The 27870-nt window shown below is 41.9% G+C and overlaps 2 protein-coding genes across 17 annotated transcripts in view; one reads left to right on the forward strand and one right to left on the reverse strand.

The window, feature by feature from the left end:
* The first annotated feature begins 81 nt into the window (after positions 1–81).
* Positions 82–27484, forward strand: PISD (phosphatidylserine decarboxylase). Of its 9 annotated transcripts, XM_080560072.1 has the most exons (9): positions 11742–12557; positions 14649–14812; positions 16820–17237; positions 19104–19269; positions 21305–21541; positions 21687–21825; positions 22727–22873; positions 24242–24402; positions 24719–27484. In XM_080560072.1, exons 3-9 carry the CDS (start codon positions 17041–17043, stop codon positions 24941–24943), a joined length of 1272 nt encoding a protein of 423 aa, XP_080416198.1. In that variant the 5' UTR covers positions 11742–12557; positions 14649–14812; positions 16820–17040; the 3' UTR covers positions 24944–27484. The 9 variants fall into 9 exon arrangements, with proteins under 9 accessions (XP_080416194.1, XP_080416195.1, XP_080416198.1 ...); XM_080560068.1 differs by lacking the exons at positions 11742–12557; positions 14649–14812; positions 16820–17237; positions 19104–19269 and adding exons at positions 82–201; positions 2523–2617; positions 7924–8099; XM_080560069.1 differs by lacking the exons at positions 11742–12557; positions 14649–14812; positions 16820–17237; positions 19104–19269 and adding exons at positions 82–201; positions 2523–2617; positions 7924–8099 and having other exon boundaries at positions 21687–21819.
* The window catches only part of SFI1 (SFI1 centrin binding protein), a 34298-nt gene continuing 29176 nt past the window's right edge, over positions 22749–27870 (reverse strand). For 7 of the 8 annotated variants that reach the window (XM_080559997.1, XM_080559990.1, XM_080559994.1 and 4 more), the window contains one exon: positions 24044–27856. In XM_080559997.1, the coding sequence (XP_080416123.1) occupies positions 27749–27856 (108 nt within the window). In that variant the 3' untranslated portion in view covers positions 24044–27748. Of the gene's footprint in view, positions 22888–24043; positions 27857–27870 lie in introns of those variants that run through there. The other variant, XM_080559993.1, reaches the window with a different exon arrangement.

A 27870-nucleotide genomic window follows, 5' to 3' on the forward strand; every position in this document is an offset into this window, starting at 1 on the left:
GTCCCCGCCACCCCCTCAGGGCAGGGCCCGCTCCCCTCACGCCGCCGCTCTCCCCTCAGCCCCGCCCCTCCCGCCTCCTTCCCTCCCTCCCTCCCTCTCTCCCTCCCTCCCGCCCGGGACGCCGCAGAGGACGCGGCGGCGGCGCGAGAAGATGGCGGCGGCCTTGGTACGGCGCGGCGCGGCCGCGCTGCAGCGGAGCAGGTACGGGCACGGCACGGCACGGCACGGCGCGGAGGGGCCGGAGGTGAAGCTGAAGCAGCGGCAGCTGCTGGCAGCCGGGACGCTGGGGGCGTGAACGGGAGGGGGCTGCCCGTTCGCTACCGTTGCCCCGCCGGTGCGAGGGGGCTCCGGGCTGCCGAGGAGGAGGAAGAGGAGGAGGCAGGCTTGGCAGGAGCAGAACGGAGCTGCGCGCCCGTGCGTCCTGGTTTCGGAGCTCTCGGCTTGCAGACTCCTTGGCTGGCCTTCCCCCGAGAGCCTCCGCTCCCCTGCCTCCATGCCCTGGCCTCCTGCCGGGCACCGAAACCGGCCCCGGGGAGAGCCCCTGCCCTGAGCCCGGGGTGCCCGGCCCCGAGCTGTCAGCACGTCTCGGGACACACCGGTGTTGCAGGCTGGAGCTGGTTTTCATATTTTTATACCCTGCTTTTTAGCGTTCTACAAGCTTTCTGGTGAATTTAAGTCTGGTGCCACCTGGATTAGCTTTGTGTAGTTTTGTGAATCCATTATTTGCAGCCCGCAGGCTCCTAGCTTGCTGACAGGCAACCACTCCTCCTCTCCCATGTGTCAAAATATGCTGTAGAGCAGGCCCTGTATTACAGCAAATTAGTGTAGTCTACATTAGGTGACTTTGTTATTCCTGTTCAAGTTGCATCACGTTGCTGTGTAAAACATACAGGTTCTGCAGCAGCATGGGACGCCTCTGGGTTTGTAAGGAAATAATGTCCTGGGTGATGATGCAACCGTGTGGCACGTTTGGCACCTGGTTACAGGAAGCTGTGTTTCGGGAAAGACTGTGCTGTTGTATTTGGGTTAAAGTAATGGTTTTAAGAAGCTGCAGCATAGAGTGAAATACTACTAACATTGCGTTATAGGGAAAATTGAAAATTATAGCTAGTTATCCTTGACGAGCACACTAAAACATTGCTAGCAAGTGCCCACTACTATCCTTACGTGACTTCTGGACAACAAATATACTATTTATAACACTTTTCATAACTGAAGAGAGAAAGTCTGTAGGTGACTCAGTAGCCATCTGAAATTCATTCTTAAAAATCTGGGAGAATTATAATCACTTCCTGGAACTGAATCATCCTAATGATGCAGTAGCTTTTAAGCTAATGAAGTAATTCTTTACTCAGCATGTTTCTGATCAAGAGCAGATGAAAGGTCTGAGTGCCAAATGAAGACATCCCAGTTGTCACATTTGCATCTCGGGAATGAGTGCCTGGCAGTCACTTTACTTTTCCAGCTATACCAGTTTTTCTAATAATCTAAATTACTTCTCAGAATCCATAACTCTTCTGTGTTCTCCCTTTCCTCACCATCATGGTGAGGAAGGAGATGCATGAACCCAATTTACGATTGTCTCTTAAAATAGTTGCTGTTCATTTGTAAGTTCCTAAATGACACCTGTGTAGCAGGCCAGTGGAGATATAGTGAGATCGTTTAGCACTTGGGATTATTCCAAAATTTCATTAATACTTTTACAAGCAGAGTGTAGTTTGATCAGCGTGACTGAACTCACCTTCATCCATTGTAAGTATTACCTTTGGATGGAGTTAAATACTTCTTAGCCTTATTGTTGCAGAAGATGATGTTGATGCTTGTGCTGTGTACCTTCCCTGCAAATAGACAAATGTTTTAAACATTCTTGTTTTCTCCAGCAAAACACAAGTCATTTATTGAGCTTAAAGTAGTCGTTTGCATGCTGTTGGATAATATTGGTTTATATTAGACTGGAAGCAGATCTAGAGAGAAGTAGCTCCCACCAATTTTAGTCTTTTTTTTTTTTAAAATAACAAATAGATTGTTGATCATGTAGGCCAGGACGGTACATAAAAGATGACATTAGACAATATTAGCTTGCTCTTTTAAAGACCCAGGTTGTAGTCACTATCAAATATATTAGAACTCCAAACAGCCCAAGATATGGTACACGACATCATAACCAGTTGCCCAAGAAGCGCTATTGCTAAGATCAGCAAACACAGTACTCAGAAGAACATCACCATTATGATAGAATTTAGTTAAAAATACATGTCAGTGTTCTGATAGGAAAAAATGGAAATATAGGAATAAGAAGAATCAAGTAGATGCAGCACTAAACAATGAGGTATCTGCAGAAGCAGTTGGATTTCTCATGGAGATGAGGATGTTCTCCTGAAGGAGGGAATAGGATTTGGTAGCAATTTTATAGTACTTGAGAGTTTTTCCCTCTTCGTTGTTCAGCTTCTGAATACTCTGTTTACGTTTGCATTGTAAAACATCTGTACTTAAGCAACTGTTTCTTGTGTGTTGTTTTACAGTTTGCTGACTAGCTGTAACTTCCTCATATATGAGAACCTGTGCATTAGAACTCGAGTCCTGTGGAAGCAGCCACCTTCTAGGACATTTTTCAGTGGTAAGTGCATCCTTTATCTAACCCAGTGTTAAAAACGGGATTACTCAGGATCAGGCAAATTCTGCTCACATAATAATGAGTATGAAGTTCTTGAGGTTAAAGCAGATGGAGTCTGCTTTAAGCAGATGCAAGTCCAGAGTCAGAGAGTTACTTGATTCACCAACTTTCCATAGACACATGCTTGCAAACGGTGCTTTATATCTTTTGGTGGCTTGTTTTACAGGCAGTAAAAGAAGGATGTTTATCTATTCCATAAAATTTCTTTATGAGAGATTATTCATTGTTTCTCAACTATTTTGGAATACTTGGGTAGCAAATGTTGTAACAATATAATAAAAAAAAAAATACAGAAATCATTTGCTTTAACAAAGAGGAATATTTTAGACAAATATTCCTTAGCCGTGGTTGAAAGCTTCTCCCTTCTAAAGAAGTGCCATCTGTTCCACAGTGATTTTATAGATATGAAGAACCTTGCAGAGAAGCAGATTTAGGCAGCGGTTTAGATGCTGTCATTATCCAGAGCAGTGCTTGGCTAAAACTGGAATTTGGAGGAATGTCAGCCCCCAAATTAGGAATACCGATGTTGGAGCTTAATAGCCATGTAACTGTGTATTTTCTGTTGTTTTATTTTTTCCCCTCATTATCTTTGTTCATTCTTATACTGCGTCATTCCTGTGTGTGTTTTTTATAGAGAAATTGCCTTGTCATTGTGACACCAGCTGCGCTAACGGTCTCTTTTAGTGTATCCCCTTTTTTAGTGTATTTGCCTTTTTTAAGCTTCTTTGATACTTTAGCACTCATCCTTTTCATTGCAACTATCACTTCTGAAGAAACCTGTCTAACAGGGCTAGCAGAGGAGAAGCAAAGATGTTAAAGTGAATGGCAGCTTCCCCCCCCCCTTTTTTCCTAAGGGAAATGTATAAATATAAATTTATATTGGGATTTGTTTCTGTTGTCTTCCTTGGTAATGTTTTTTGCCAAGTTTGCTATTTAATTAACACGTGCAAGCATTGCAATAGTCAGGCAGCTCTGCATCCTTCGTCAGATGCCTCTTTGTGTGTAAATAAAATTCAAATTTCAAAAAATTCATCTTTATTGTATTATTTTCACATTGGAGCACTAATGAAGCAATTCTTCCCTTTCAGGCATTTTTGTACAGCTCTTAACATATAGTAAACTTGAGGTTAATCATGTAACATTAGTGTCAATTTCTTGGCTTCATCATGTCATCTGTATGGAAAATGAGTGTTTTCATGCTTCCCTATACTCGCTAGTTTCAACACCTGGAGGGAAGTAGAATATTTTGTAACCCAGATATAATCAGCCCGTGATCTGAGTGCTTAGAGCAATGCTGATAACCTGCTAGAGGAAGGAGGTCTCTGAGGAAGAGCATATACGATGGAACCTCATTACCTGCAGTTTTAAAACTTTTCTGAACATCTAAAATTTTCCTAGTGAAGATGATCATAGCAAATTAAAACCAATTGACCACAGGTTTATTTTTCTTAATTACCTTCTGCAGATTACTTAGTTTTCTGAGGAGTCTACACCTGAAAAATGTGTTTTTAAGAGACACAGTACAATTTAACAGAGAGATTCATGGTAGTACAGCATTTGTATATATTTTTTTAAAAAAAGCTTTAGTAGTATCAGTATTTAGTAGGAGCCAGTATTTCCTGTACTTTACATACCTACGTTGTATAAATCACCCTCATTTAGAAACTTTTTAACATCAGTTTAATTGCTTACCATGTCCTGCAACATTTCCAAGTGTTTTGTTGCTGTTGAGTGTTTCTAGCAGGACCGCACAGCGGAGTGCCAGGCCAGGCACTGTGTCCATCTCTTGCGGGGTGGTGTCAGAAGGGGATGCGAAGGCATCTGCGTAGATGCTGGCTGAGGGATCTTTGCAACATAGTCAAGAAATGAGCTTGACAGCTAAAACAGCATCTGTTAGCAACATGAAATGCAGAGAAATAATGTTAGACCATGAAGTGACCAACTTTGAAGGGAGGCATCAAGCTTAATCTGTAATGGTTAATAAGAAAGTACCAGCACGTACCAGGTGGGAATTTGCTGAAAGCTGTTCAGTTGTGTTACCCTCTTTGTGGTGTAATGCACCTTGAGATGCCTGTGGAAATCAGACTCCAGCAGTTTAACGGGCATGGAAGAAAGAAAAGGCCTAAATATCCTTTTACATTTATATCTGTACTTGTAATTTTAATAAATCAGGAAATTGAAGTAGGATTACATTAAATGTTTAAAGCCTGATTAAAATGAGATGCTTATGCTTGGAATTACTCTAGCTGGACAAGGCTGTGAAGAGCAAATGCTGATTTTTTTTTTTCCAACAATTTGTAAACTGTAGCCTATGTGTTGTCATGGTAACGTAACAATTGCATATAATCTTCAGGTTTTGTTTCCTTGTCAGCTCAGGTATTGATCCCGTTTTCTATAGCCACTTCTTTAACTTGCCTGTCCAAACCCTTTGTCCGTTTTATCATTTATAGCTACTTCATTATTGAAAAATGTGCTTACACAGCTTAATAGAAATGACAGCTTTTTGTTGTCTAGAAATCCACGTTAGACCTTGCAGGAAAAAAAAAAAAGCTGAAATGCATAATGCAAAATTGTTGCTCACATGAAAGAAAGGGTCTTTTGAAGTTAATTTTTATTTTTTTGGAAGAAATTAACTTTTTAGCAAACCATTTTCTAATCCATACATATTTCAGATTCTGATTTGGATTTAAAACTAGGTGCCTTGCAAATGATGTCATTAGGAAGAGAAGATAAATCTTCTTTATTTCTACCCCTTATAATAGCCTCAGTGAAGGAGTTGTATCTTTTCCTAGAAGAAATTCTTAGTTGTAACAAAACAGTATTTATATCATTGCATCTGACAGTGTAGACTAGAATGTGCCTCTGATTATGCAGTTTGCTTTATCATTCTGTGGTTTTTAATGTTTCTGAGGAAATGAGTCTTTATTCATTCCATAGAAGGAACCTTATACTTTCTTTTTATTCTGGTTTGCTGAATATACTCAATGGTAAAAAGAAATCTAAAACAGGTTAGTCTTATCTGAAAGGAGTTCAGACTTAGGGATGGTTTGAAGCATGGAAAGGTAAGTTAATGGTATGTTAAGTCCTAAACTTTTTCCTCCTGTCCTGGACTTGTTTCTGTTGGCTGATTTGCCAAGACATGAGCTTTCCTCACATTCTCTTGCTGCTTGCCAGATAGCTGCTGCGATGCTGGTACTGTTAGAGAACATGATGTTCAGCTGAAACCTCTAAACAGCACCAACTGCTTGAATATGGTATTGTTGTCAGAATCAGCAACGAATCTTTTTGTCTTGGAATTTGTGAACTTGTGTGAATTTCATTTATATGTGAAAGGTAGGGAATTTTATTTTGTCGGGGGGAAAAAAATAAGTTTAACAATGGCATGTTGAATGTCTCTGCCAATGCTGATGATTTGGATAGCAATCATGGAAGCACTTTTTATTAATGGTGGAGATGGGAACAAACAGCTCTTCAAATATTTCATCAGCAAAGTAGATTGTTTGCTGCGGCTTGTGAAACACGAAGTGGTGTCTCGCAGAGGAAGAGGAATGTTCACATAGGTCTATCAGTGGAGGCTCTTGAAGTGGAAACAGCCTCCAGATACAAACCAGAAAAAGCTGCTCCCGCCAAGGGGTTTTGCTATTTGCTAGCTGTGGTGAAATTGCTGAGCAGCTTTGCCTACTTAGAACCCAAGATGTGGTGGGAAGGCAATTAAAGGCTTTAGGGCTAAAGAGCATCATTGGTCTTTGTACAGATATTTCTGTTGAAATGGTGCTGCAGCTGTCTAGGCAGACCAAAGTTGAAAGGTTGTAGTCTTTGCAAACTTAAATGTCTATGAAGAAAGACTTTTACTTAGGTGCCCTACCTGATCCATGTCCTTTATTGAGCATATTCTTTAGGACAGAGTGTTTTCTAGAATCTAACTAACTGTAGTTGCTTACTTGTTTTGTTTTTCAAATATATGCATATATATTTTTTTCAGTAAGAATAAAGCTGTTTTCATATTATGATGTATTTTCAGACATATAATTCCTACGTACGTGATTTAAAATATTGTTTGAAAAAAGTGAGCAAAAATATTTTGGTAAAACAAAATATGATAAAGAATTACTTCTATTGGGCATGTTCTTGCAGCATCATAGCTGAAAAACAGATGAATGCACCTGATCCTTGCTTTGTGTCTATGCATGCCTAGAAATAGAGCTGGTGTTACTGATCATTTATTATTATTTTTTAGTTGTTAATTTGTTCTTTCAGAGTCAAGCCCTAAGCCTGACAAGGATGGAACAAGATATAGTCCATTGTTTTTGCTTCCTGCTCATCCAGGTTAAGGATTGTTGTGGAAATGACACCAATTGGTGCCTGAGAATGAATTCCTTTGGGCAGCATTTTCTCTGTCTGGCAGTGACTTGTGCTTATTGCTGGGAACCTTCAGACTAATACTGACAGGAGAATTTGCTTAGCTCAGGACAGGAGAACTTACTTAGCCCATTATGCCTGGAGGACTGTAAGGATTTGGGAAGGGAAATGCTTTCCCCCTCCTGTGATGGCTCTGTTGCTTAGTGACTGTGCAGCCTACATGTCTCACACAGCGGCGTAAGGCTTGGGTTATGCAAGAGAAGCTTGATAGTTCTCGGTAATAACCTCGGAATAGATGTAATACTAGATGTCACTTTTTCCATGTATTACAGCAGAAATGTGCCTGTTATCCTGTTTACCAAACCTACACTAAAGCAGGTGGTCATTTCCTTCCCTATTCCAGCTGGGGAATTCCTGAATCGTGCAGCTATCTATAATGAAAGCTGTAATGACTGAGAAGCAAGAGGCTCTACAGTGCTACATGTTGTTCCCCAGTCACTGATTTTTCTATATGGTAACAACACAGAAAATCTCATAGTTGGGAAGTTTCACAGAAATCCAGAAGCGAAGTCACGAGAACTGAATCCTGGCTCCTGGCGCTTTCAGGCAGCTCATTTGATATACTTTTTGGGAAGAATGTTGGAGAGATGCAGGGAGAGAGGGGAAGAAGTTAAAAACACTGATGACCAGTTAGTGCTAATCAGCTGAGTGTCGGTAACTTGGTAAGGTGCAGTAACTGGAGTGCTTAGGACTGTTTATACTTTGTGTCATAGATATCTGATGACATTTACATCATCTGAGTTGATGTCCCTTGCTGCACGTTAGCTTTGTTTGCTTTTTAAACAGTGTAATTGTTCTCTTTCCTTAAAGTCTGCTTTTCTTTGTTACAGACAGGAAGAAGTTTCATACTGCTCCGGTAGGACAAGCCTTCCGCCTGCGCCCCTTCCATGTTTTGGTGGCTACAGGTGGGGGATATGCAGGATACAGAAAATACGAGGATTACAAGTTGGAACAGCTAGAGAAGAAGGGCATAGAGCTGCCTGTGAAGCTTGCAAGCGAGTGGGAGGTAAGAGACTTGTCACAATTGTTTCTTATGTTTGATGCAAAGCTCTTTCTCTCTTTCCAACAAGGAAACATGTAGTTTGTTCTCTGTGGTTGATGCATTTCATGGAATTAAAGTTTCTGTCTATTAAATAGATATCATTTGTGCTACAGTCGATATAATAATGGGAACTGCTGGCATCTCCTCCATCCTTTAGTATGGCCAGTGCTTTTTAAACACCTCGAATCAGAATTACAGGAGGTAGTTAATCAGGTGATTGTATTATGTTTTTTGGGGAAAAAAAAAAGAAGCTTGGTAAGTACTGAATCATTCAGAATGGAAGTCAAGTAGTCTAACCTCCTGCTAAAAGTGGGGCTGATGCTGAATTCAGAGCAGGTTACTCATGGCTTTGTCCACTTGGGTCTTGAACATTTCCAGGGACAGAGATTCCCCAGCCTCTTTGGGCAGCCTGTTCCAATGCTTAAGTATCCTCATAATAAAAAATATTTTCCTTATATCCAGTTGAAACCTTCCCTGCGTCAATTTATAGCTCTCGTCTCTCCATCTCCCTTAGTAAAGAGCCGGTTCCGTCTTCTCAGTAAACTTTTCTTAGATGTTGGAAGGCTGGTGCTAGGTCCCTCCTAAGCCTTCTCCAGGCTGAGAAAGTCCTTAACCTGTCCTCACAAGCCATGCGCTGCAACCCTCTGACCGTCCTGGTGGCCTTTACTGGACATGCTCAAGTCTATCAGCATCTTTTTTAATTCTAAGAAAACTGGATACAGTATTCCAGATGTGGTTTAACACACACAAAGTAAAAGGGAATGACCTTCCCTTGGCTTCTGCTGCTATATGCTGTTGGCCTTTCTCACTGCCACGGCATGTTGCAGACTGGTCTTCAACCTACTGCCCACCTGCACTCCTGAGAGAGCATCAGGCATGCATCTGCAGCAACTCTGCAGGAGCTGTTGGCTCTGTGCAGTGCAGTGTCTCACTTTTCCCACCTTGAATTGCAAGGTAGCAAATTACACACATTTTATAATTTACAGAATTAAATGCAGAAATCAAAATCGACAAGACTGAAATTACACATAATAGGATTCAAAAAACATTTAGTGCTGAGTATGTCCTAGTAGTTTTAGCTAAGGGTACAGCGTGTGCTGTATTCGTGGGGTTTTTTAATCTTCTCACTGACTGCTCAATCTGTGCTACTTTTGGCACTTTGCTAACTTCCTATGTGCCTTTGTGCCATATTTACTTTACAAGAAAGCTGAGACTGAATTAATACTTAATTAAAAATCTACCTGTTTTCTTTGTGAATATGTAGCAAGACCTTTTTTTCCTTAGGTAACACCTAGATGTATAATGACACTTGCTGATCCTGAGGAATTTTTTTACCTTTTTCTGGATTCCAAGGAGTTTAGAAATTTTTGTGGAATTGCAGTGTGCATATCTGATTCATAGGTCAAATAGCCACTGCAGCATTGAAGTAAGAAATATTTCATAACTTGATGTAACTGCTGTATCTCCATCAAACTATTAAGGAGATATTGTATTAACACAGTGTTAGGCAGAGTTTAAAGTACATGTGCTATTCCAAACAGTGAGGTGAGTGTGTCAGTGCTGTTTTTGAAGTCAAGGAGTTAAAAATTCTAGGACTGTAGGATTGTGTAGGAGATGCTTCAGTGTGACCTTTAGCATCCCCTTTCTTTGCATTCCTAAGCACGCTGCAAGTCTGTGAGTGCTTTTGGCCACGTGCCTTTAGGGGACAAGGCTGGAATTCTTAAATTCATTTTCGCTAGTGACCCAAATCAGATATGATCCAGACAGGCCAGATGCTAACAGCTTAGGCTCATAGTTCCCAAGGAATTTGTCTGTAAATCTGTCTTCTGTATATTCTTGTCCTGCTGAAGTGTGTCTCAAACAGGTTTTATGTTTTGATTAAAGGAGAAATTGCTAAGTGTCCATGAAGTACTTTTTAAAAAGGCACTGTCAATTCAGTTGTGATACTTGAAAACAAATTCAATTTTACACCTAAAAGTATGAATGATATTTTTTTAAAATGTCCTTTATTAAATTTGCTTTATTTCATTATGCTGCTGTGCTGGTTTGTTATTACTGGTGGTTATTTGGTGAAGCTGCAAGTATTGCTTTTGATGAAGAGGCTACAAAGATATCACACAAAACGTTTCAAACCAGTAAGGGCTCCAAATGCAGCAGATACTAGTGGGAGACACTAACAAATTTTTCTGGTCATTCGTTATATGCTTAGGTTTTGCTGCCTGCTTCTGTGGGAGGGAAAGGAAGCTTGACAGTTAAGAGGAAAAAGAAACTGTTCAGACATTGAAAGAAGTATTCTAAACAATGAAGGATTCAAGAAAAATAGGAGCTGCATTGTTCTTCTTTATTGGAAAGTGGAAGGGTCTTTTTTGCTGAGCTATCACTTTCCATTATTCTTCTTTTTCCATTATTGCATCCGCAGAAGCACACTTAGGAGTGGGGAAAAGAGGGGCATTGTCTTGTTTTTAGAGCAGAGGCATGAGCCTTTGCATAGGTAAAAAGAGACCAAGTGTGATTGACAGGGCTTTGAAAGTGGTACAGAACAAGAAATTGCTGCACGTTCCCTTGCTGCTGTGGACATTCAGTTCACCCGTACCAACCTTGCGTTGATGGGAGAATACACCACCTTCCACCTGACACTGCGTGTAAGGCAGATTCCCTTGCTTCTGAGCAAAAGACAGATGTGAAATAGGTAATCATCATCATGTTACGCAGGCAGGGAATGTCTCCCTGTTGCACACATACACAGCAGATATCACTACGGAAGTGTGTATAGTTTCTGATTGAATTAAAGAGTATATTCTTATACGGTTTTGTTTCTTCTAACTTAATAAAAGAGTATAAAAAATAAATTTGTTTTAAACCAAGCATCTCTTCAGTTTTTCCACAGTGAAAAATAGAACGGTTGTTTCTTCAGCACAGACCTTTTCTTCCCATAATTTTCTTAGAGACATTATGTTGCTAATAGCTTGAGCTGATTAACGCCTTAGTGTGTCTCTTACTGTGAATACCAGTGAGGATCAGCTTTCATTTAATTAGATGAGGTAAAGCAGAGGGCTTGGAGGGAGACAGGTATCTATTTATCAGATAGATTGAAGCTTATTGCTTCAAATCCTTGCTGTGACAGAACATTTCCTGGCCGGGATCTCCATGCATAGCATGCCATACATATGCTAACTAAGGCCTCTTGCATCTTTTCCCCTAGGCAGTGTTGCTATAGGGTGGCTGAATTATTCAGGAAAACCTTGGCCAAAGAGTGAGTTAGGATGAACAGAGTGACCAGAATTTCTTTCTGGAAAGATGAATTTCCTGTAGCTGTCCCTTGTTTCCATAGTTTGTTCTGGTCTGATAAAGTGACATAAAATACTGGGTTTGTGTAAGGGTCTCTGACAGCACGAGGAAAAAACACCGTGAACCTTTTACAGCTCGGTTCCCTTATTGACATCTGGTAAGTCAGATGACAGATAATACACACATTAAAAATGGCTTGATACAGTGGAGAAGTGCTTGAGTATAGATCTAACATCTTGATTCTCGAAGGTAAGAACCCACTTTTTCCTATTGATGTTAGAAATTCCTGGTATTTGTGTAATGGGATACAGGATGATGTTTTGGCAGTACAACACAGAAAGCGCTTTTCTTGGCCCAGAGGAGACATTCAGGGTGAAGTTGAGAGGTGTGTGTCCAGTTCAGGAAAGAACTAATAATGGAAAAAAGCCTTTTTCTTTTCTGTATCCAACTTCTTCTGTTTTGGAAGAGTGAAACACAATGGGTGGTGAATTGTTTTCTTATTCTTCATTCTTCCCATGTTCTGATGTTTTAAATTGTATTTGAGAAAACATGTGATTACCAAGTATTTCTTGTAGAGCTGCCACATGGTCATGATGAAGATGGTCAGAAATGTGAAAGGGGGGCGATATTTCAACATCAGAATGAGGAGGGTGTGGTGATGTGTGTTTTTTTTCTCTGCTCTCTGGAAAACTTAGCTGAGTAAAATTATGTTTTTCTATGCGACCGGTGGGATGGATTTTTGAATCCGTGCCTGCCTGGTCTCAGACGGCTTCCTGAGCATCCTGCTGGGATTACGGGACTAGTCATGAGTGTTTCAGGAGTGCTTTGAGGCTGCAGTGCACCTTCTTGAAACCGCGTGTTGGCTTCAGGGGCGGCCCCAAGGAGGAAAGCGTGCGGGGCCGGGACCCGTGCCTTGTCCCGGGGAGGTCAGACGACGTTGTGGCCGCGTTCCGGGCCCCTCCGGTTTCTCTTCCTCTTCGTTTCTCCTGCCCTGGCTCCTCCTCCTCCCGGGGCTGCGGGAAGGCGGCCGCTTCGGCGCGCCACTGGCTGGGGGCGAGGCGGGGCCGTGCCGCTTCCTTAAGGCGGGGAGCGCCGAGCCGAGCCGAGCCGTGCTGAGCCGTGCCGAGCCGGGAGGTAGGTGGGAGCCGGCCGGGAGAGCCGCTAGCCCGGGGCCGGCTTTGTTCGCGTGTCCGGGAGCTGCCTCGGGAGGGCGGAGGGGCCGGGAGGAGGAGAGCCGGCTCGGCCCGGAGGTGCTGCTGCCGCTGCCGGCCGCAGGGCAGGGCTGCGGGCTCCGGGGGGCGCAGGGCAGCCGCTCGGCGGTACGGAGGTTTCGGGGGCGGCGTTGCCGAGTCTGGAGTCCTTCGTGAGTAAGCCCGGAGGCGGGGAGGGACAAAGGCGGCCGGCTGGAGCCGGCTCGGAGGGCAGAGTCTCGGCGGCAGGTGGGGCCGGGGCCGGGGTGGCTCCGGGGGGCTTCGGGACGCGGGGTGCGAAACGTCCCCGAGGAAACGGGCGGCAGGGGGCCCGGCTGTGTCAGGTTTTGTGCTTCTGTGGTTTTTCATCTCGCTGCAAAAGTAAATACCGCTTTTTTCCTGTTTCAGAGAAGAGCTCTTTGAGACTATTTAACAGGTTTTTTTTGCATGGATTTAAGTTCAGAATAACAACAGCAAAAACCAAGCCTACCTTATAGCTTAATATACCGCTCTTTTCCCCTCCTATTTATAGGATGTAACTAAAACTGCAGTGTAAAAAATTTGTAAAAACAATCAAAAGGTTTTTCTTAATAAATTAAGAAATATTGGAAAGCCTTTCTGCATTTTTAAAAGCCGAGAATTTCAGAAGCGGGTAAAGATGGGTAAAGCAGAGCAGGGTGCATCTTGTTACCCAGCACCTCCACGGAGCACGGCACGCTTGGCCAACTCATCCCCAGCCAAGCTGGAAGAAGTGAGCGCACTACTCAAAAATCACGTGGCTGTGGTGAGCTCGAAGCCTGCTCCTGGGCTCCCCCGGCAGCAGGAAAGCAGGCAGCTGTGTCACAGGCACCGAGTTCAGCAGCTCCCGGCTGGGTGTGCAGCACCTTGCACTCCTCTCGCCGGGCTGACTCCGGAGAAGCGGCTGGGAGCTGTGTCTGAAATTAGACTGCTGAGGAAGGAGTGGAACCGTTAACAAACCGTGCTGTGTCACTGCGTACCTCTCCCTTGACAGCAAGACCTTGTTTTTGCTGGCAGTTAGGCAGAATGCAGCGCTGGGAGTGGCTTTGCAGCAAACTTGGTGGGATGTCCCCAGTGCATTTTTTAAATGGCAATTCTGTTACCAAATGTAGAAAGTGTGACCAGAGGGCTCGAGCCCTCCGACGGGTGCATTCCAAGCCTAATGATTCATGCTTAGGATTTAAAACTGAGACCGCAGGTTTGAAGTACAGTTGTATATTAGTCTTCCTTGCAACTGCCTTTGCTTGCTGTTTATAAAAACTTGAGGGTAAGGCTTGAGGCAGTAATGAGAAGACAAGTAATTAAACAGGGTCACTAGATTTGATGCTTATTTGAGCTGACAGAGCAGAATGGTGTTGCATAGCTGGCAGATTAGCAGTTCACTATTAGATAATAATTCTCCAGGGATTTATACCTCATGGTCACCGCTTCTTTTATTTACTTAAGATGCATTCTGGATAAGTTTAGGCAGGTGAGAGAGTTTGGCACAGATGTCCAGGCTCCTAGAAACCAGCAATCCTAAGATTCTTTTCCAAGCTAGTAACACAGGTTTTGTGGCATTGCCTGGATCTCACGAAGTCCAGCCGTTTTGAAGCTACTCTGCGAGTTCCTCCACCAGTTCTTGTGCCTTTCCCCATGGAAAACAGGTAAACTCAGGGTGGATTTTTCATTTCAGCCTCCTCACACCAGAGGAATATTAATTGCTGCTGAGGCAGCCACAGTAGGAATGGCAACTTGCCATGTAAGTCAGCAGTTAAGCAGGACTCACAGATTTGCATCTTGGTGCATGTAATGAGGTCAGTAGAACAGAACGTAAGAGAAATGTAAGTTGTCATACTCATCTGAACTGAGCTTTTTGAATAAGTGGATGAAAAAAAACTTATAATGCCAATATTTGCCCCGTCCTGGAGAGGAATCTCTTCAACCACACTGTTTTGGATTTTTTTGATTTGAACTGAAGGGTGCTAGTCCCCATTGCATTGGGCAGGAGAACATTTCAATGTCCGTTCATTTTTAGGGAGCAGAAGAGATACGTAACTTGTTCCACGGTATCACAGAATCAGGCTTGCTCAATCTAGAATATAATTCCTTGAAAGCATTTGGGAGGATGAAACTGAACTTCTGCTGAAAGAGGTCATGGATTTACCTCCCTAATCCTTGAGAGAAAGGTATACAATGTAGGTAAGGTGGTTTTTGTGCTGTTGGCCTTCTGCAAAGCCGTGCACAGGTGAAAGAGGCAGTTAAGGGGGAGGTGGAATGGGGGAGCAGGGTGCAGCCAGGACACACGAGCTGCTCAGACAAGGGGCCATCTGCCTGCACCTGCCTGGCCTCACCAGTGCCAAACAAAGTATCTTGCTTCACGGTTTTGCTGAGATTCATGCTCCGTATGAAAATGATTTTCATCTGATCTGATGAAGTGCCTTTTGAAAAAACGTTGTTGATTTTTCCTTTTTTTCTGTTCAAAATTTATTTTGTTATTCCCAACATTCCTGGCAAATCAAGAGAAATAATTCCCTGTGCTCCTTGTTGCCTTTCTTTGAATTTTGATGGGATTTTGGGTAACTGCTTGCATCATTTTACTGTACATACGGCTTTTTTTTTTTTTTTTTTGAGCGTAGGTGTTTTTCTGGTGCCAGCCAGAGAAAGATTGAATAGTATTTTCAAAATGAAAACAAAAAAGCTGATGCAGGGCTTGGGGAGGAAGGAGTATGTTTTTGAGTACTTTCAACTGATCTTAAATTTGCCATCTTTCAATTAACTGTTGTTGTTGTTGTTGTTTTTTATAAATGCAGTTGTTAAAATTCAGCTTGAACAACAAAATAAACACAGGTTTTGGAACTTCCTGTGATTTAGGATATGATGTAACTGTTTTATTTTTGAAAAAAAATACTTTCATACAGGCATTTCAGAGGTGTTTCTTGGGAATATCTGTAATATTCAGAGTTGAAGGCCAATCATAATACATGATTCTTGCTGGAATATTTTCCTTTCAAGGCCTGGGTGGGAAGCCTTTAGCTAGTTATTTCTAGATTTTCATGCTGTCCCTCCCATTCCTCCTGCCTTATCCCTAATAAAATATATCCCTTTCCCTTATATTAGAGCATCAGTGTTCATTTTGATCTACTCTATACGGCATACAGCTTTCACTGTGTTTAGAAAACTTTGGAAAGAAGGATATAGCAATGTTTATATATTTCTTTTTTAAACCCAGCCTTTAACAGGAGGTAAAAAAAAAAGAGAGAAATGGATAGCCACTACAGAGTTAGCCTCTAAACTATTCTGGGTATTTGGTTTAATCTTGAGGTGAGACATAGCTAGCTCACTTCCCCTTTCTAAACTGGGGTCCTGTTTCAATCTGCTTTAACAGTCCAAATCCAGACAAGAGGAGACACAGATAGGTTTGAGATGCAGTCTGCAGGGTCAAAGAGGGAAACTTCTCTGCTTGTTCAGAATGCTGAGATAGAAATACTGTAGTCCTTTGTCTTTAACAAACAAAACAAACAACAACAGCAACAAAAGAACTTCCTTTACACACGTTTTGCATTTTAGTTCTACCAGACGTAAAAACTGTGACAGTACACATAAAAGACATGTTAACGCCTCTTTTATAACTCATTCACAAACTGGCCCTAGAGCTGGCTTATTTAATTCACTAAGTATATGTGTATTATTAGAAGAATGTCCTTTACCTGTTCCCTAAGTGAGTCTTTTGAGATGGGAAGAGGTTCCAGGAGATGGATGTTGGTGTCTGGCAAGAGTTTGTGAAATGGAAAGATGTTCCTTTCCTCTCTGTTTGCTTCCCAAGCTGGACATTAAGAGCAGGAAAGGATTTTTGGTGCCCAGTAGTCTGGAACTGCCTAAGCTGCAGCTGCTGCACTGCAGAATCGAAGCTGGGAATTATCTCCTCCTCTTCTCCGCCCCTCTCCTCCTCCCAGCCTCAGATTCAGACTGGCTCTGGGGTTAGCTGCGTGAGGCCGGCTGGCTGCTCGTCTGAGTGCTGCTCGTCTGAGCATCAGTGCTCAGCAGCCTGAGACTGCAGGGAGTTCTTTGGAGAACTGAGTTTCGATGGCGACCAGGACTAGGGAGAAGCAAGGACTGCTTATACGGAGAGCTTGTTTTTGTCTTGTGCAGAGTCATCTGTGTAGTGGGATGTTGAAATATGACACAATGCCTGTTTGTTTGCAATAGCTGCAAGCCTCGTAGCAGAGATTCAAGTGGGAAACAGAGGGGGAATCCAGAGAGAGACCAGCGGGGGAATTAGAAACTGTGACGTCGTGTCCTCCCTCCTGTGCCGGAGCAAGCAAAGAAAGGAGAGGTAGAGGAAAAAAAGACTGAGCCTTGCAACCAACCATCACCTTGGCGATGTGTCAGTCAAACACCCTGCAGGGACCAGATCTGCATACAGGGAAATGGTGAGATGCTATAAAGCTTTATCTAACCCTCCGCCCTCGTGCTACAACCTCCGCAAAGTTAAAATTCATGTCCGGAGGCTGCGTTCAGGGAACGGTGGCAGCAGCAGCTGTGCCGGGGACCAGCACTCACAACTGGACAGTCCAGGCCCGGCTGGCTCTGCCGGTGGTACACCAAATAGGAGAACTCGTTTCAGGTACTGTTCAGTGTTTTCCACTTTGCGAGAATGGTGACTGAAGGGAGAAACGAGGGAGGGAGGACGGGAGGGTTTCTGGGCAATGGAGCGACAGCCATCTGCAAAGCTTTTGTTTGGCCTAATTACTATAAAGCTCCTTATGCATTGAAGTGGCAGAGAAGGGCATGCTGTTATGTGACAAGGGGAACGAGGAGGGGTTCTTTTTCTTTGCTTTAGCCTATTCTCCATCACTAGGAGAATAGAAAAAATAGCGAAGGGACTGCTCTGAAACCAGGCCAAGGCAGCGCGAAGCCTGAGGGCTCTGGAGCGAGCTGCCGGGATGCAGCTCTGCCGGGATTGGTCCACGAGCGACTGCAGTGAAGGGGGGGAGAACAGCGGCAGGGGGAGCGGTACCTCGGCGTGGTGCTGGCAACCGGGGTCTGGCCCTGCCAGCCCTCGAGCAGACCGCGGGCTCATGGGTGGTGAGGATGGGAGGAAGAACATGAAGTGCCCCTTCCTATTCCCATGTTGAGTCAGCCCCACCTCCTGCTGAGAAAGCCGGCTTTACCTCTGCTGAGACAGCACTTCATCTCCTTAGGTGGTGTTTTTTTTTTCCTTCTTGCATTGCGATGCATAGGTAATTCTTTGGTTTTTACGTATTAATTTTTTTGGGAGAAAAAAGTTGTATTTGCTGCAGAGAGAATCCCTGAGCCAAAAGCACCATCTTGTATCCCAAAGTGGTGACAGTTGTACCTGGCTGTGTGTTTTTTAATTCTGATCCAAATTTTGAAAAGAACATGTTGGCAAGAAAATTTCCCTTTTAGTTTCTCGGAAGACTTGAATATTTTGCCCTCAGGTAGGCAGTGGGGTCCTGGAGAGCCTCTCATGCAGATCTCCTACAAGGATCTGAACTGAGACACACAATTACCTCTGCTAATAAGAGAAGCAGCTTTTTTTTCCCTTGGAGAGTTACAAGTTCAAATACTGCCTACAGCCATTAGTACAAAATGAGTTTGCTTTCAGTCAGGACATCCACATAACCAACTGCACCGATGATTTTTTTTTTTTTTTTTTTTGTAATGAGGCAAAGGAATGATTGGGCTACAGAGACTAGATAATCTTGCAGCACTAGCAATATCAGCTTTGTTCCACATGTTCTGTGTTCAGCACCAAGGGTACCCAGTAAAAGATTTAAGACCTGGAAAGACGTCTTTTGGAATCAGTTGTTTAAGCATTGTATTAATTAACACAGGAGTGCCACTCCTGTTGTTTCCCAAGTAAGTGCTTGTTTCCTCAAGTCAGTTAATGGCCAACAGGTCCATGTAAATTTGACTCCAGTATTTTTTGTGTTACAAAATACAACCTAAGATACAATCTAGTCAAGATGCCTTCAACACAACGAACCCTCCAAGGGACGTCAATTTCTTAGATTTTCAAGGACTTCTTTAATCAGAGTATCTGCTCGTTCCTTAATGTTGCTCATCCATAAACTTCTGGAATTTAATGTCCCAGCATCACAAGAGTCCTGGCCTTCAGGGTACTGTTTGCTGTCCGCTTTGACTATCCAAGAACCAGAACAGTCAGAAGCAACATTTTCTGTGTAATCTTCCGACATTTGGAAGAAGAATCTATGCTGTTATTTGTATTGTAAACTATCATGTTGTGTTGTTAGTTGGATGAAGGATACTGTTGGTTGGGTTTGTTTTTGAGGTAAGCCGGTTTTCTATTTTGGGAAGGGGAAGAACTTGCCAAAATAAAGGAGTAAGGACTTGCAGAATTGATCTTTACTGAAGGATGAGCAGGATTAAATCATCCCCAGCTATCAGAAGCTGGCAGTTCTGAGGCTGAGATGGCTGACCCTCTTACGTTGTGTATGTAATCTTTCAGGTTGCAATTTCCCCAGCTGGCCCTGAGGCGAAGGTTGGGCCAGCTAAGCTGTATGTCTAGGCCTGCTCTGAAACTCCGTTCTTGGCCTCTGACTATTCTCTATTACCTTCTGCCTTTCGGTGCTCTTAAGCCCTTGACCAGAGTGGGATGGAGGCCTGTGAGCAGGGTAAGTGTGAGCAGATCTCTTCTGCTTCATGTATGTTAGCTGTATGATACTGAAAGGAGCTGGCAGCAGCTGGGTAGAAAGATATTTAATATAGAACAGGCTGATGATCACTAGCATGAAAGCAGAGAGGTGCAATTCACGTTTCGCTTTAGTTTTTACTGTTTATAATTGTTGTGACTAATTGCTTCACAGACAAGTGATTTTTCGGTAGTGGAAAATTTTTGTCCTGTAATGGCCATGGTTTACCCTGAAAAAATGACAGAAAAATTTTAGTTTATTCAGTCACCTCAAAGTGTCAGGGCTACGATAAGACAGACCAAACCGCTTGTCCAGTTCCCTTTCCTGGCCACACTGAAACGGTCTCTTGCCTCTTTTGTAAAGAGAGGGTTTGTTCCTCAAGTTCTTTGAGCATTCAATCCAGGCTGTCCACATAATAGATTAATGCAAATCTCCGCTCTGACACTGTTGAGTAGTGTGTAGGAAATTGTGCAAGTGGATATTCTCTTTAACTATCATGTGATTGCAGAATGCAACAACCACATTAACATTTTGATTGAAAACTGTAACAGAATCACAGTTCTCAAGATTATTTCCTTTAAATAGCTGTTCTGTTTGATCCCGCCAACTTGAAAACCAGATGCTTTTCAAGAGGAGGTTTACTATGAAATACTGACAATTTTTGTGACATTACAATTGTACCTGTATATTCTCAGTGTTTGCGGAAAACTGTGCAAAACTGATTTTAGAAATTAATACTGTATGAGGCACGTCAAATAAAATGGCAAAGCATTTTTTCTTCAGTACTTCAGATTATATAACCAAAGGCACTGTTGATTTAGAAGTTTTTATCTGAATTAAGATTAGGTTGATCATTTCTTCCTGAAATATCACTGTATTTTAATGCAGGATGGTGATTTCTGAGTAAAATCTTAATTCACTGTGTTTGTTAGGATAGACAATCTTTCAGCCAGCATGCGCTTGTTTGTGTTTATGGCTATATTCTGCAAGACCTAACAATAAAGGATAAGATTAACACTGAGAATAAATGATGAGCCTTGCTAAGGAAAAAAGACAAACACTTTTATACACACACACACACACACACACACATATATATATATATATATATAAAAGAATTTGGAAGTTAAATGTAGCTGAGTTGCACTGTTTGAAAGATTGTACTAGATTCAGCAGATCACTACTTATTCAAAACTGGTCTCAGAAGGTTCAGTTCCACTGCTACCTCCCACATGATCGTGCAAGGTTTTGGGCTGATACTAAGTACCACAGACCTCAGAAATGCTACCTGCTGGAATTACCAACAGGAAAAGGCTGTCATCTGTCCAATTACATCAGTATTATGTATACCTCTTACCAACATTGTTTCATTTGTTTATTCTTATTACTAAAACATATGCTTTGATGTAAGTCCAAAGGTAAACATATTTTTGCAGGAATAAACTTTATTCTTGCAATTAGCAACTCCCATTGTTGCAAAAGAATCAGTAAGGCTGGCAAAAGTTTATACCAGGTTAGGTGCATACACACGGGTTGGGTATGTTTCTTCAATTATACAAGTATCATTAGAGATACCGGGATGTAGAAAATACCTTCATTAGTAGATGTATCTGAGAATTGTGTTATCAAATACTGAGAAATTATTTTTCAGTCAGTTTTGATTTGGTGGTTCACAGAGGAATATTGGTAATGTTATGCTCTTCTGATAAGTATTCTACTAGCACATGTATTTTTCTGTAAGCCTCACATTGGGCAGTTTCCAGTAATTTGAATCAGAAGCTTCTGGCTTCAATATAAGGTTATAGTAAATTTAATCTTATCCCTTATTTGCTCTCATCACAGCACAGGGAGTGAGGATATAAGTGCTATGTTGATTTTTTGCTGACTTAAAAGCTACTTCACGTGTGCTAAGGCAGTGTTTAGCAGAACAGCTTGATCCTTTTCGTTTTATGTGAAGAAGTGAAAGAAAACCATCAATGGGAAGAACTGAAGGACATCGTGTTAATTCTTTCTTCAGGTTGCTCTGTACAAATCGGTACCAACTCGACTGCTCTCACGAGCATGGGGTCGCCTGAACCAGGTGGAGCTGCCTACATGGCTTCGGAAGCCTGTTTACAGCCTGTACATTTGGACATTTGGAGTAAACATGAAGGAGGCAGCTGTTGAAGATCTGCATCACTATAGAAACCTCAGTGAATTCTTTCGCAGGAAGCTGAAACCACAAGCACGGCCAGTCTGCTGTTTGCACAGTGTGGTGAGTAAAGGGAAATGAAGGCTTAACACTACGCTACCAGCTTCCCTGCTTCCACCAAAGAAACATGTCTGCCTGCTCTGATGCATGGAAGGATGAGGAATGCATGAATTCCTAATCCATTTCATTTTTTTCTTCTTTTCTGTAGATTAGTCCCTCTGACGGAAAGATCCTTAACTTTGGACAAGTAAAGAACTGTGAAGTGGAGCAAGTAAAAGGGGTTACTTACTCACTGGAATCTTTCTTGGGACCTCGCATCAGCACAGAGGACTTGCATTTTAGTGAGGGTAAGTTTTGATCAGTTGCACCTGTTCTGCTCTGTCCATTACAGTGTTCTCAGAGATCAGGAAAAAATACTTTTTTTTTTCCTCTCACATTTCCTTGAACAAAAGCAGTTCTCATTTTTGTTCTATTTGGGGATAAATGTCACTGTTACAGTTCTGTTCGTGCATCGGTAGCGTTATACTGTCTGTTTTGTTCTGATTCATCCAGTTAGATTGCTTAGTTAATTTCTATGTGGTTATATTAACAATTACAACTGATTCCAAGGTCTGCCACTGTAACAATGCTACAGGTTTCCTCATGATAGACTGAAATGTGCCTGAGCACCTGGTTAGCGAAGATCGTACAAGCTGCTCTGTAACAAGTTTTGTGCACGAGCACTATACTCTGTTGACTTGTGTTGTCACCACTTCTGCTGCACCTTGAGCAAGGCTGAAGGCTTTGAGTTTTGATGAGAGCAACATATTTGCTAAACTGGAGGGGGGACTAGGAAGACCAGGTTCTGCAAACAGTTATTTTCAACATGAGCACAAAAGCAACTACTTTGTTTTATAAACCTATACCTTTTCACAAATTCTGTTCTCAAAAGGGTGGCTTTAAGAAAAGTTTGGTGTTAACTGGATTTCAGTTTCTGATGCCCTGTATTTAGGGAAAAGTAAACTCCAAACCAAATGAATATCCAAAATGATTGAAACAGTACAGGCTTCCCTTATTTATAAAGGGAAAAGAATACTTTGAAATAATGGATTCCTGGGCTTAAGGGTATCTTTTTCTAGTCTTACTGAAGTATGTAGACTGCATTTAGTCCTCTGTTATTAGCACAGTTTCTAATGTAGAGTGCTCAGCTATGGTAAATAATGGCCATAGAGTATCTTTAACCCCGTTCTTTCCATGGTTTCTTTGCAGCCTCACCTGGTAACTCCTTTCAGCAACAGCTAGTCACAAAGGAGGGGAATGAGCTCTATCATTGTGTAATCTACCTTGCACCAGGGGACTACCACTGCTTCCACTCGCCCACTGACTGGAGAGTGTCACACCGACGTCATTTTCCAGGTTGGTTTCTGTTCCTAGAAAACAAATGGATGGAAGCAATGCTGTAAGCCACTGCTGAATGAGACCTGCTAGCGGAACACTTGTACCTGATGGATAATGGGAGCATAGTGATTTGTCATATGTGTTTATGAATAGGTAATATAGTTTACCAGAACAAGTCACATGTGAATGGTGAAAGAAGTAATATTCTATTCAGGCTGTCCTAATTCCTTCAAATAATGGTCAGTGGAGGCTGACCTGACTTGTTCCCAGAAAAAAAAATGTTCAGTTTGCATCTGAAATATAGTTCTGCAAGTCAGGGCAAACAGTAGACTTTAATATGATCTCTGTTCCTGAGCTTTGAAGTTCTTCCTGTAATAACTTTTATTTTTCATCTGATTGATGTTATTAGTATTTCCTGGTCAGCTCTAGCTAGCTAATAGGCTTTCTTCTACAGTTTTAGTAACTACTTTTATGCATTTACCAAAGAGAACTGGAAGGGCCTGCTCTCAGGCACTGGATAGTTAACCAGTGAAAACACATTCCTAAGCTGTAAGAAGTCATTTAGCTTCCTTTTAGTAGCCTGTAACCTTTAATGTGACATGTTAGATGTATCTTAAGTGGTTACTTGAAGGCTTCTTTCAATTCTGTCTATTAGGGCTGAGATTAGAGACTCGTTCTTAAGGTTCTGACCCTGATCTCTCTTTATCAGATGACAATTAACAGTAGTCATCATTTGTGAATTAATAGATGAAACTGAGGTGAAGTTGGCTGGATCTTTGGTAGAGGAATAACATCAGATAGTGAGTCCCTGCACTTCCTTTTGGTAACAGAGGAGTAGGTATGCCTGATGCTGCAATAAGCCTCAACAGCGGCAGATACTTTGAAAGGGACTCTTAAGTGCAGCTTTCGTTCCCTACTTTAAAGGCAGGCCTTCACTGTTTGGAAACAGTCAAAGTGGAAGCTGTAGAAGGGAATAAGTGAAAGCCAGGGAGCAGAGGGAACAGGTCAGCCTGAAAAGAACAATTTCTGGTTATGAAAATTTAAACCCTTTTTTCCCTAATAGGGAAAATTGTCAGTAGTGCTCCAGATTGCATTCGAGCCCTACAGTGAAGGAAGAGAATGGTCTTTGGTTTCCCTGTGACTCTGCTAGGAGAAATATAAAGTAATATGAGGCGTTCCGGAGCAGTGTTGATCTTTCTGCAACCCTTTTATTTTCACTATAGCCTTGTTTTTTAATTGCTATGCCTGAATTTCTCTCTTCCCACAAATACGTGACAGAATTGCTTACTGGATCAGCTACAGTTATACTGAAAATACCATTCAGATAGCATTACAGTACTGCTACAAGACAAACAATTGAGTTTGAATGTTTTCTTGCTATTGCAGGTTCTCTGATGTCTGTGAATCCTGGAGTTGCTCGCTGGATCAAGGAACTATTCTGCCACAATGAACGGGTTGTCCTTACAGGTGACTGGAAACATGGCTTTTTCTCTTTAACGGCTGTAGGAGCAACAAACGTGGGCTCTATCCGCATCTACTTTGACCAGGTGAGTAAGACAGTAGTAGACAGCTTTCTGGTTTTGATGTTTGAGGTTCGTAAAGCAGAATGGAAAAATAATAATAATCTTGTGAGCCTGAAATTAAAATGTTTCACAGCCATTGATGTTCCATGGTGATGATATGTTTTAAGACTGATTCTCAGGGAATCACCTGCAGTATAGACTTTTTTAAAATATTACTCTTGCACTTCTTGAACTGTAAGGTCCTGCACTGAAAATGCCTGGATACCCAGAGTCTGCAGTTGTGCTGATGAACATAGAGTACTGAAATCCTCAATTAACAGTTTCTTCCTTCTCTGTACAGGACCTGCATACCAACAGTCCCTGTTACTCAAAAGGTTCCTACAATGACTTCAGCTTCGTATCCAACAACAACAAGGAGGGAATACCCATGAGGAAAGGAGAACATTTAGGGGAATTTAATCTAGGCTCTACTATTGTACTCATCTTTGAGGCACCTAAGGACTTCAAATTCCACCTCAAAGCTGGACAGAAAATCCGCTTTGGAGAAGCCCTGGGCTCTCTATAGAAACTCACGCAGCAGGAAGGTTTTATATACAAGGGGACTTTTATCACATCACAGCGAGTTTCACTTAACAAGCGTATATCACTCAGCAGGACCTGGGTGAGGAAAATGGAAGATGTCATTGCTATGTTCAACTTTGAGAGTATTTGGCCTATATTTACATATTGCTGCTGAATGCAGAAAGAGAATTGAATGAACGTGTATGTATCAGGTACAGCTGCCTTTAAAGATGTTGACTATGGAGGTTTCTGTCCTACCCTGTGCCTGTAGTCTTTAATGTTCTCCCCCTCAATGTGCCACAGGATATCTATGTTCACAGAGCTTAAAAATCCCTTTTAAGCCTTCCTAGACCATGCAGGTGCAATGGGGAAGGGTGGAAATAGAGATTAGGTTTATTTAAAGGGACATTAAGAAGTTGAGTCAGACCTTATACCTTAGATCTGCTGTATTTCTTTTTCAGACCTTGAGTAACAAATGTATTCTCATCTTTATTCTAAAACACTTCTCTGAAGTCCTTGTATAAAATACATGGAGAGCCATTAACTAGTCCAGTTAAATGGACTGTTATGGCTTCACAGTCCAAACTAAGCAGAATGCACAGACTGCATGAGTAAAGTAAGTTATACATCCAGTTTATTTCGTAATGTTAGACAACTTTAATTCTTTTACCTAACAACGTCCCTTGAAAAATGGACTTTGCACTGTATTTTAAACCTGGAACCACTGTGTCTACATTCCATACAATGAAACTGGTCATCGTGGATTTTTTTTAATATTAGCAGACAGATCCATATGTCCAATTCCTAATCCATGCTTTTAATTTGCTATTCCAGGCCTTAAAGATCTTGTTTGTATTTAAGAGAGAGTTCACCTCTTGAATTAAGGGTTAGAAGACAAAGAGGATGTTTCTCATGTGATGCTATGTATCTTCAGTGTTGCTTTGTCATTAAGTTATTGAAGAATAGTTCCTCTATTTACAGGGCAGTTTCAGATACTTCAGGACCAATTTTTATCATATGGAGTGCAATGCCATATGTACTGACAGTACATTAAAACAACAGCTCTTGGAAGCAATCCCAGGTTGCCTCCCAGGTGCCAACTAGGCCATCCTATAATGCACTGGCACCTATTTTGTCTTATCTAAAATATAAAAAGCCACACCTGCTCTGACTTCTGCCCTCAGACGAAATTTGCTAGGAATGTTCTGGGGCCTGAAAGCTTTATGCTGGAGTTTCATCCTACAGCAAAACCTCAGAGCCTCATTGTAACTTAACGTCAAGAAGAGTTAACAAAACACCTTGGATCTCTTGAGCACGGCACCAAAAGCCCTGACACTGGTGCCAAAGTAAAGAAGAAGAACTGTGTTTTAAAGCAATGTATCAATTATTTTTAGCAAATAAACTGTTTCAAGTCCAGCCGCTCAAACATTTTGAGTTGACATTGCTGTCCAGCGCTTGTGGGAGTGGACATGCTTATGAAACTTGCCTTTCTGATCTCTGAAAGATTTCTCATACTACTTCCTTGCTTGAGCCTTGGGTGTTTTTTCTGCTACTTCAAGGAGATGATAGGCTTTGATCTGCTGTGACGACTTCTTTAAGAAAAACTTACCTTCTTTATATGCACTGCAGAAAATAGAATATAATTTTATTGTACAAATGTCCAGTTTGCCAAGTCCTGTATGCTTAGCTTGTCATCAGGAATGAAAGGATGATGAACTGTATGTAGCAATGTAGTCCAGCCATGACTCTTAAGATGATGGTGGCTGTTCAGGTGACAAGCAGGAGAAAATTCATTTGGCTCTGAGAGTCAATGTTTCCTCACTTTACAGGGGGAGGAGTTTGAAAGCTTGAAGTGGCTGTTCGCCACCTATCTTGTTAAACTTCTTGGCAGTAGCAAGTTTACTCCTGCAGCAGTACATTACCACATATAGGTTTCTAGAAATGTGCACTTTTAAACCACCGAGAGTAAGAAATACTAAGGCAAATATCAGCCACAGAGGATTGAACTGTGACTAGCCTCAACTTCAAAGACATGTTTATAGCAGACAACAACTTAGTTCCAGTGGATGAGAGAAGAGATAATCTCTTCTCCCTTCTCCACTGGGGCCTGTGGCATCCCGATGTAGCCAAAGCAACTTTAAGCTTTAATTTCTTGCTACTCCACATCATCATCTGCAGGATCTGAAGGTTACTGTTATTCAGTAATGGAGGATGTATTAAAGCAAACATCTGGTAACCTAAGTCTAAGAAGTGGGAGAGGATTCAGCAATGCAAGTAACTGGTTTTGTGAAGGTCTTAATACTGTGCAGAGCTAGCTGATTAACAAACATTACTTGTGCAGCGGTCAGCAATTGCTCTGAAGCTGGAAGCAAAGTTCATAGAGGGTACTGATAATGCTGTGAATTTCTCCTGCATGGAGAATCCATTGAATTCTTCAACTGTATCAGTAGCACGGTATTTTTGTATGTCAAAGTGTATGACTTAATGACATTAACTCATTTAATTGCAAACATTTTGAAATAAAGAGTCTTATCTGTGTTGCTTATCTTTCTGAAATGTCAGGGTAACCTAAACTAGGTATTGTGAGTGCAGCATGAGGTATGTTTAGCTCCTGATTTGTTTGTGGTTTTTTTTTTTTAAGCACCTATGGTCAACATAAAACAAGCAAGAGTATTTAAGTTAATTTATAAAATAAAAATACCATACATGGACTAAGAGAATGTACACATCTCTTCCATACCCCCTGCTATGAAAGGGGCAAGAACTGAAGACATTCCTACCCATCAGTTGGAAGATTGGTTCACGTCAATTACATATCCAGAGCAATCCGAATGTCATGCAGGCGGGCAACCAGGTTCTGCACGTGATGTCTCTCTTCTTGTTGTGCTTTGGTGAGAGTGTTGATCCTCACCTCCAACTGGATGTAAAGAA

Source organism: Anser brachyrhynchus (assembly GCF_964034855.1).
Source record: "Anser brachyrhynchus genome assembly, chromosome: 17".
Taxonomy (NCBI): domain Eukaryota; kingdom Metazoa; phylum Chordata; class Aves; order Anseriformes; family Anatidae; genus Anser; species Anser brachyrhynchus.

Coding starts and splice junctions, on each gene's coding strand:
- PISD (XM_080560072.1), top strand. CDS start 17,041: ATGGTGAGATGCTATAAAGCTTTATCTAACCCTCCGCCCTCGTGCTAC. Junction 19,270..21,304: donor GATGGAGGCCTGTGAGCAGG/GTAAGTGTGAGC, acceptor TTCTTTCTTCAG/GTTGCTCTGTACAAATCGGT. Junction 22,874..24,241: donor ACACCGACGTCATTTTCCAG/GTTGGTTTCTGT, acceptor TTGCTATTGCAG/GTTCTCTGATGTCTGTGAAT.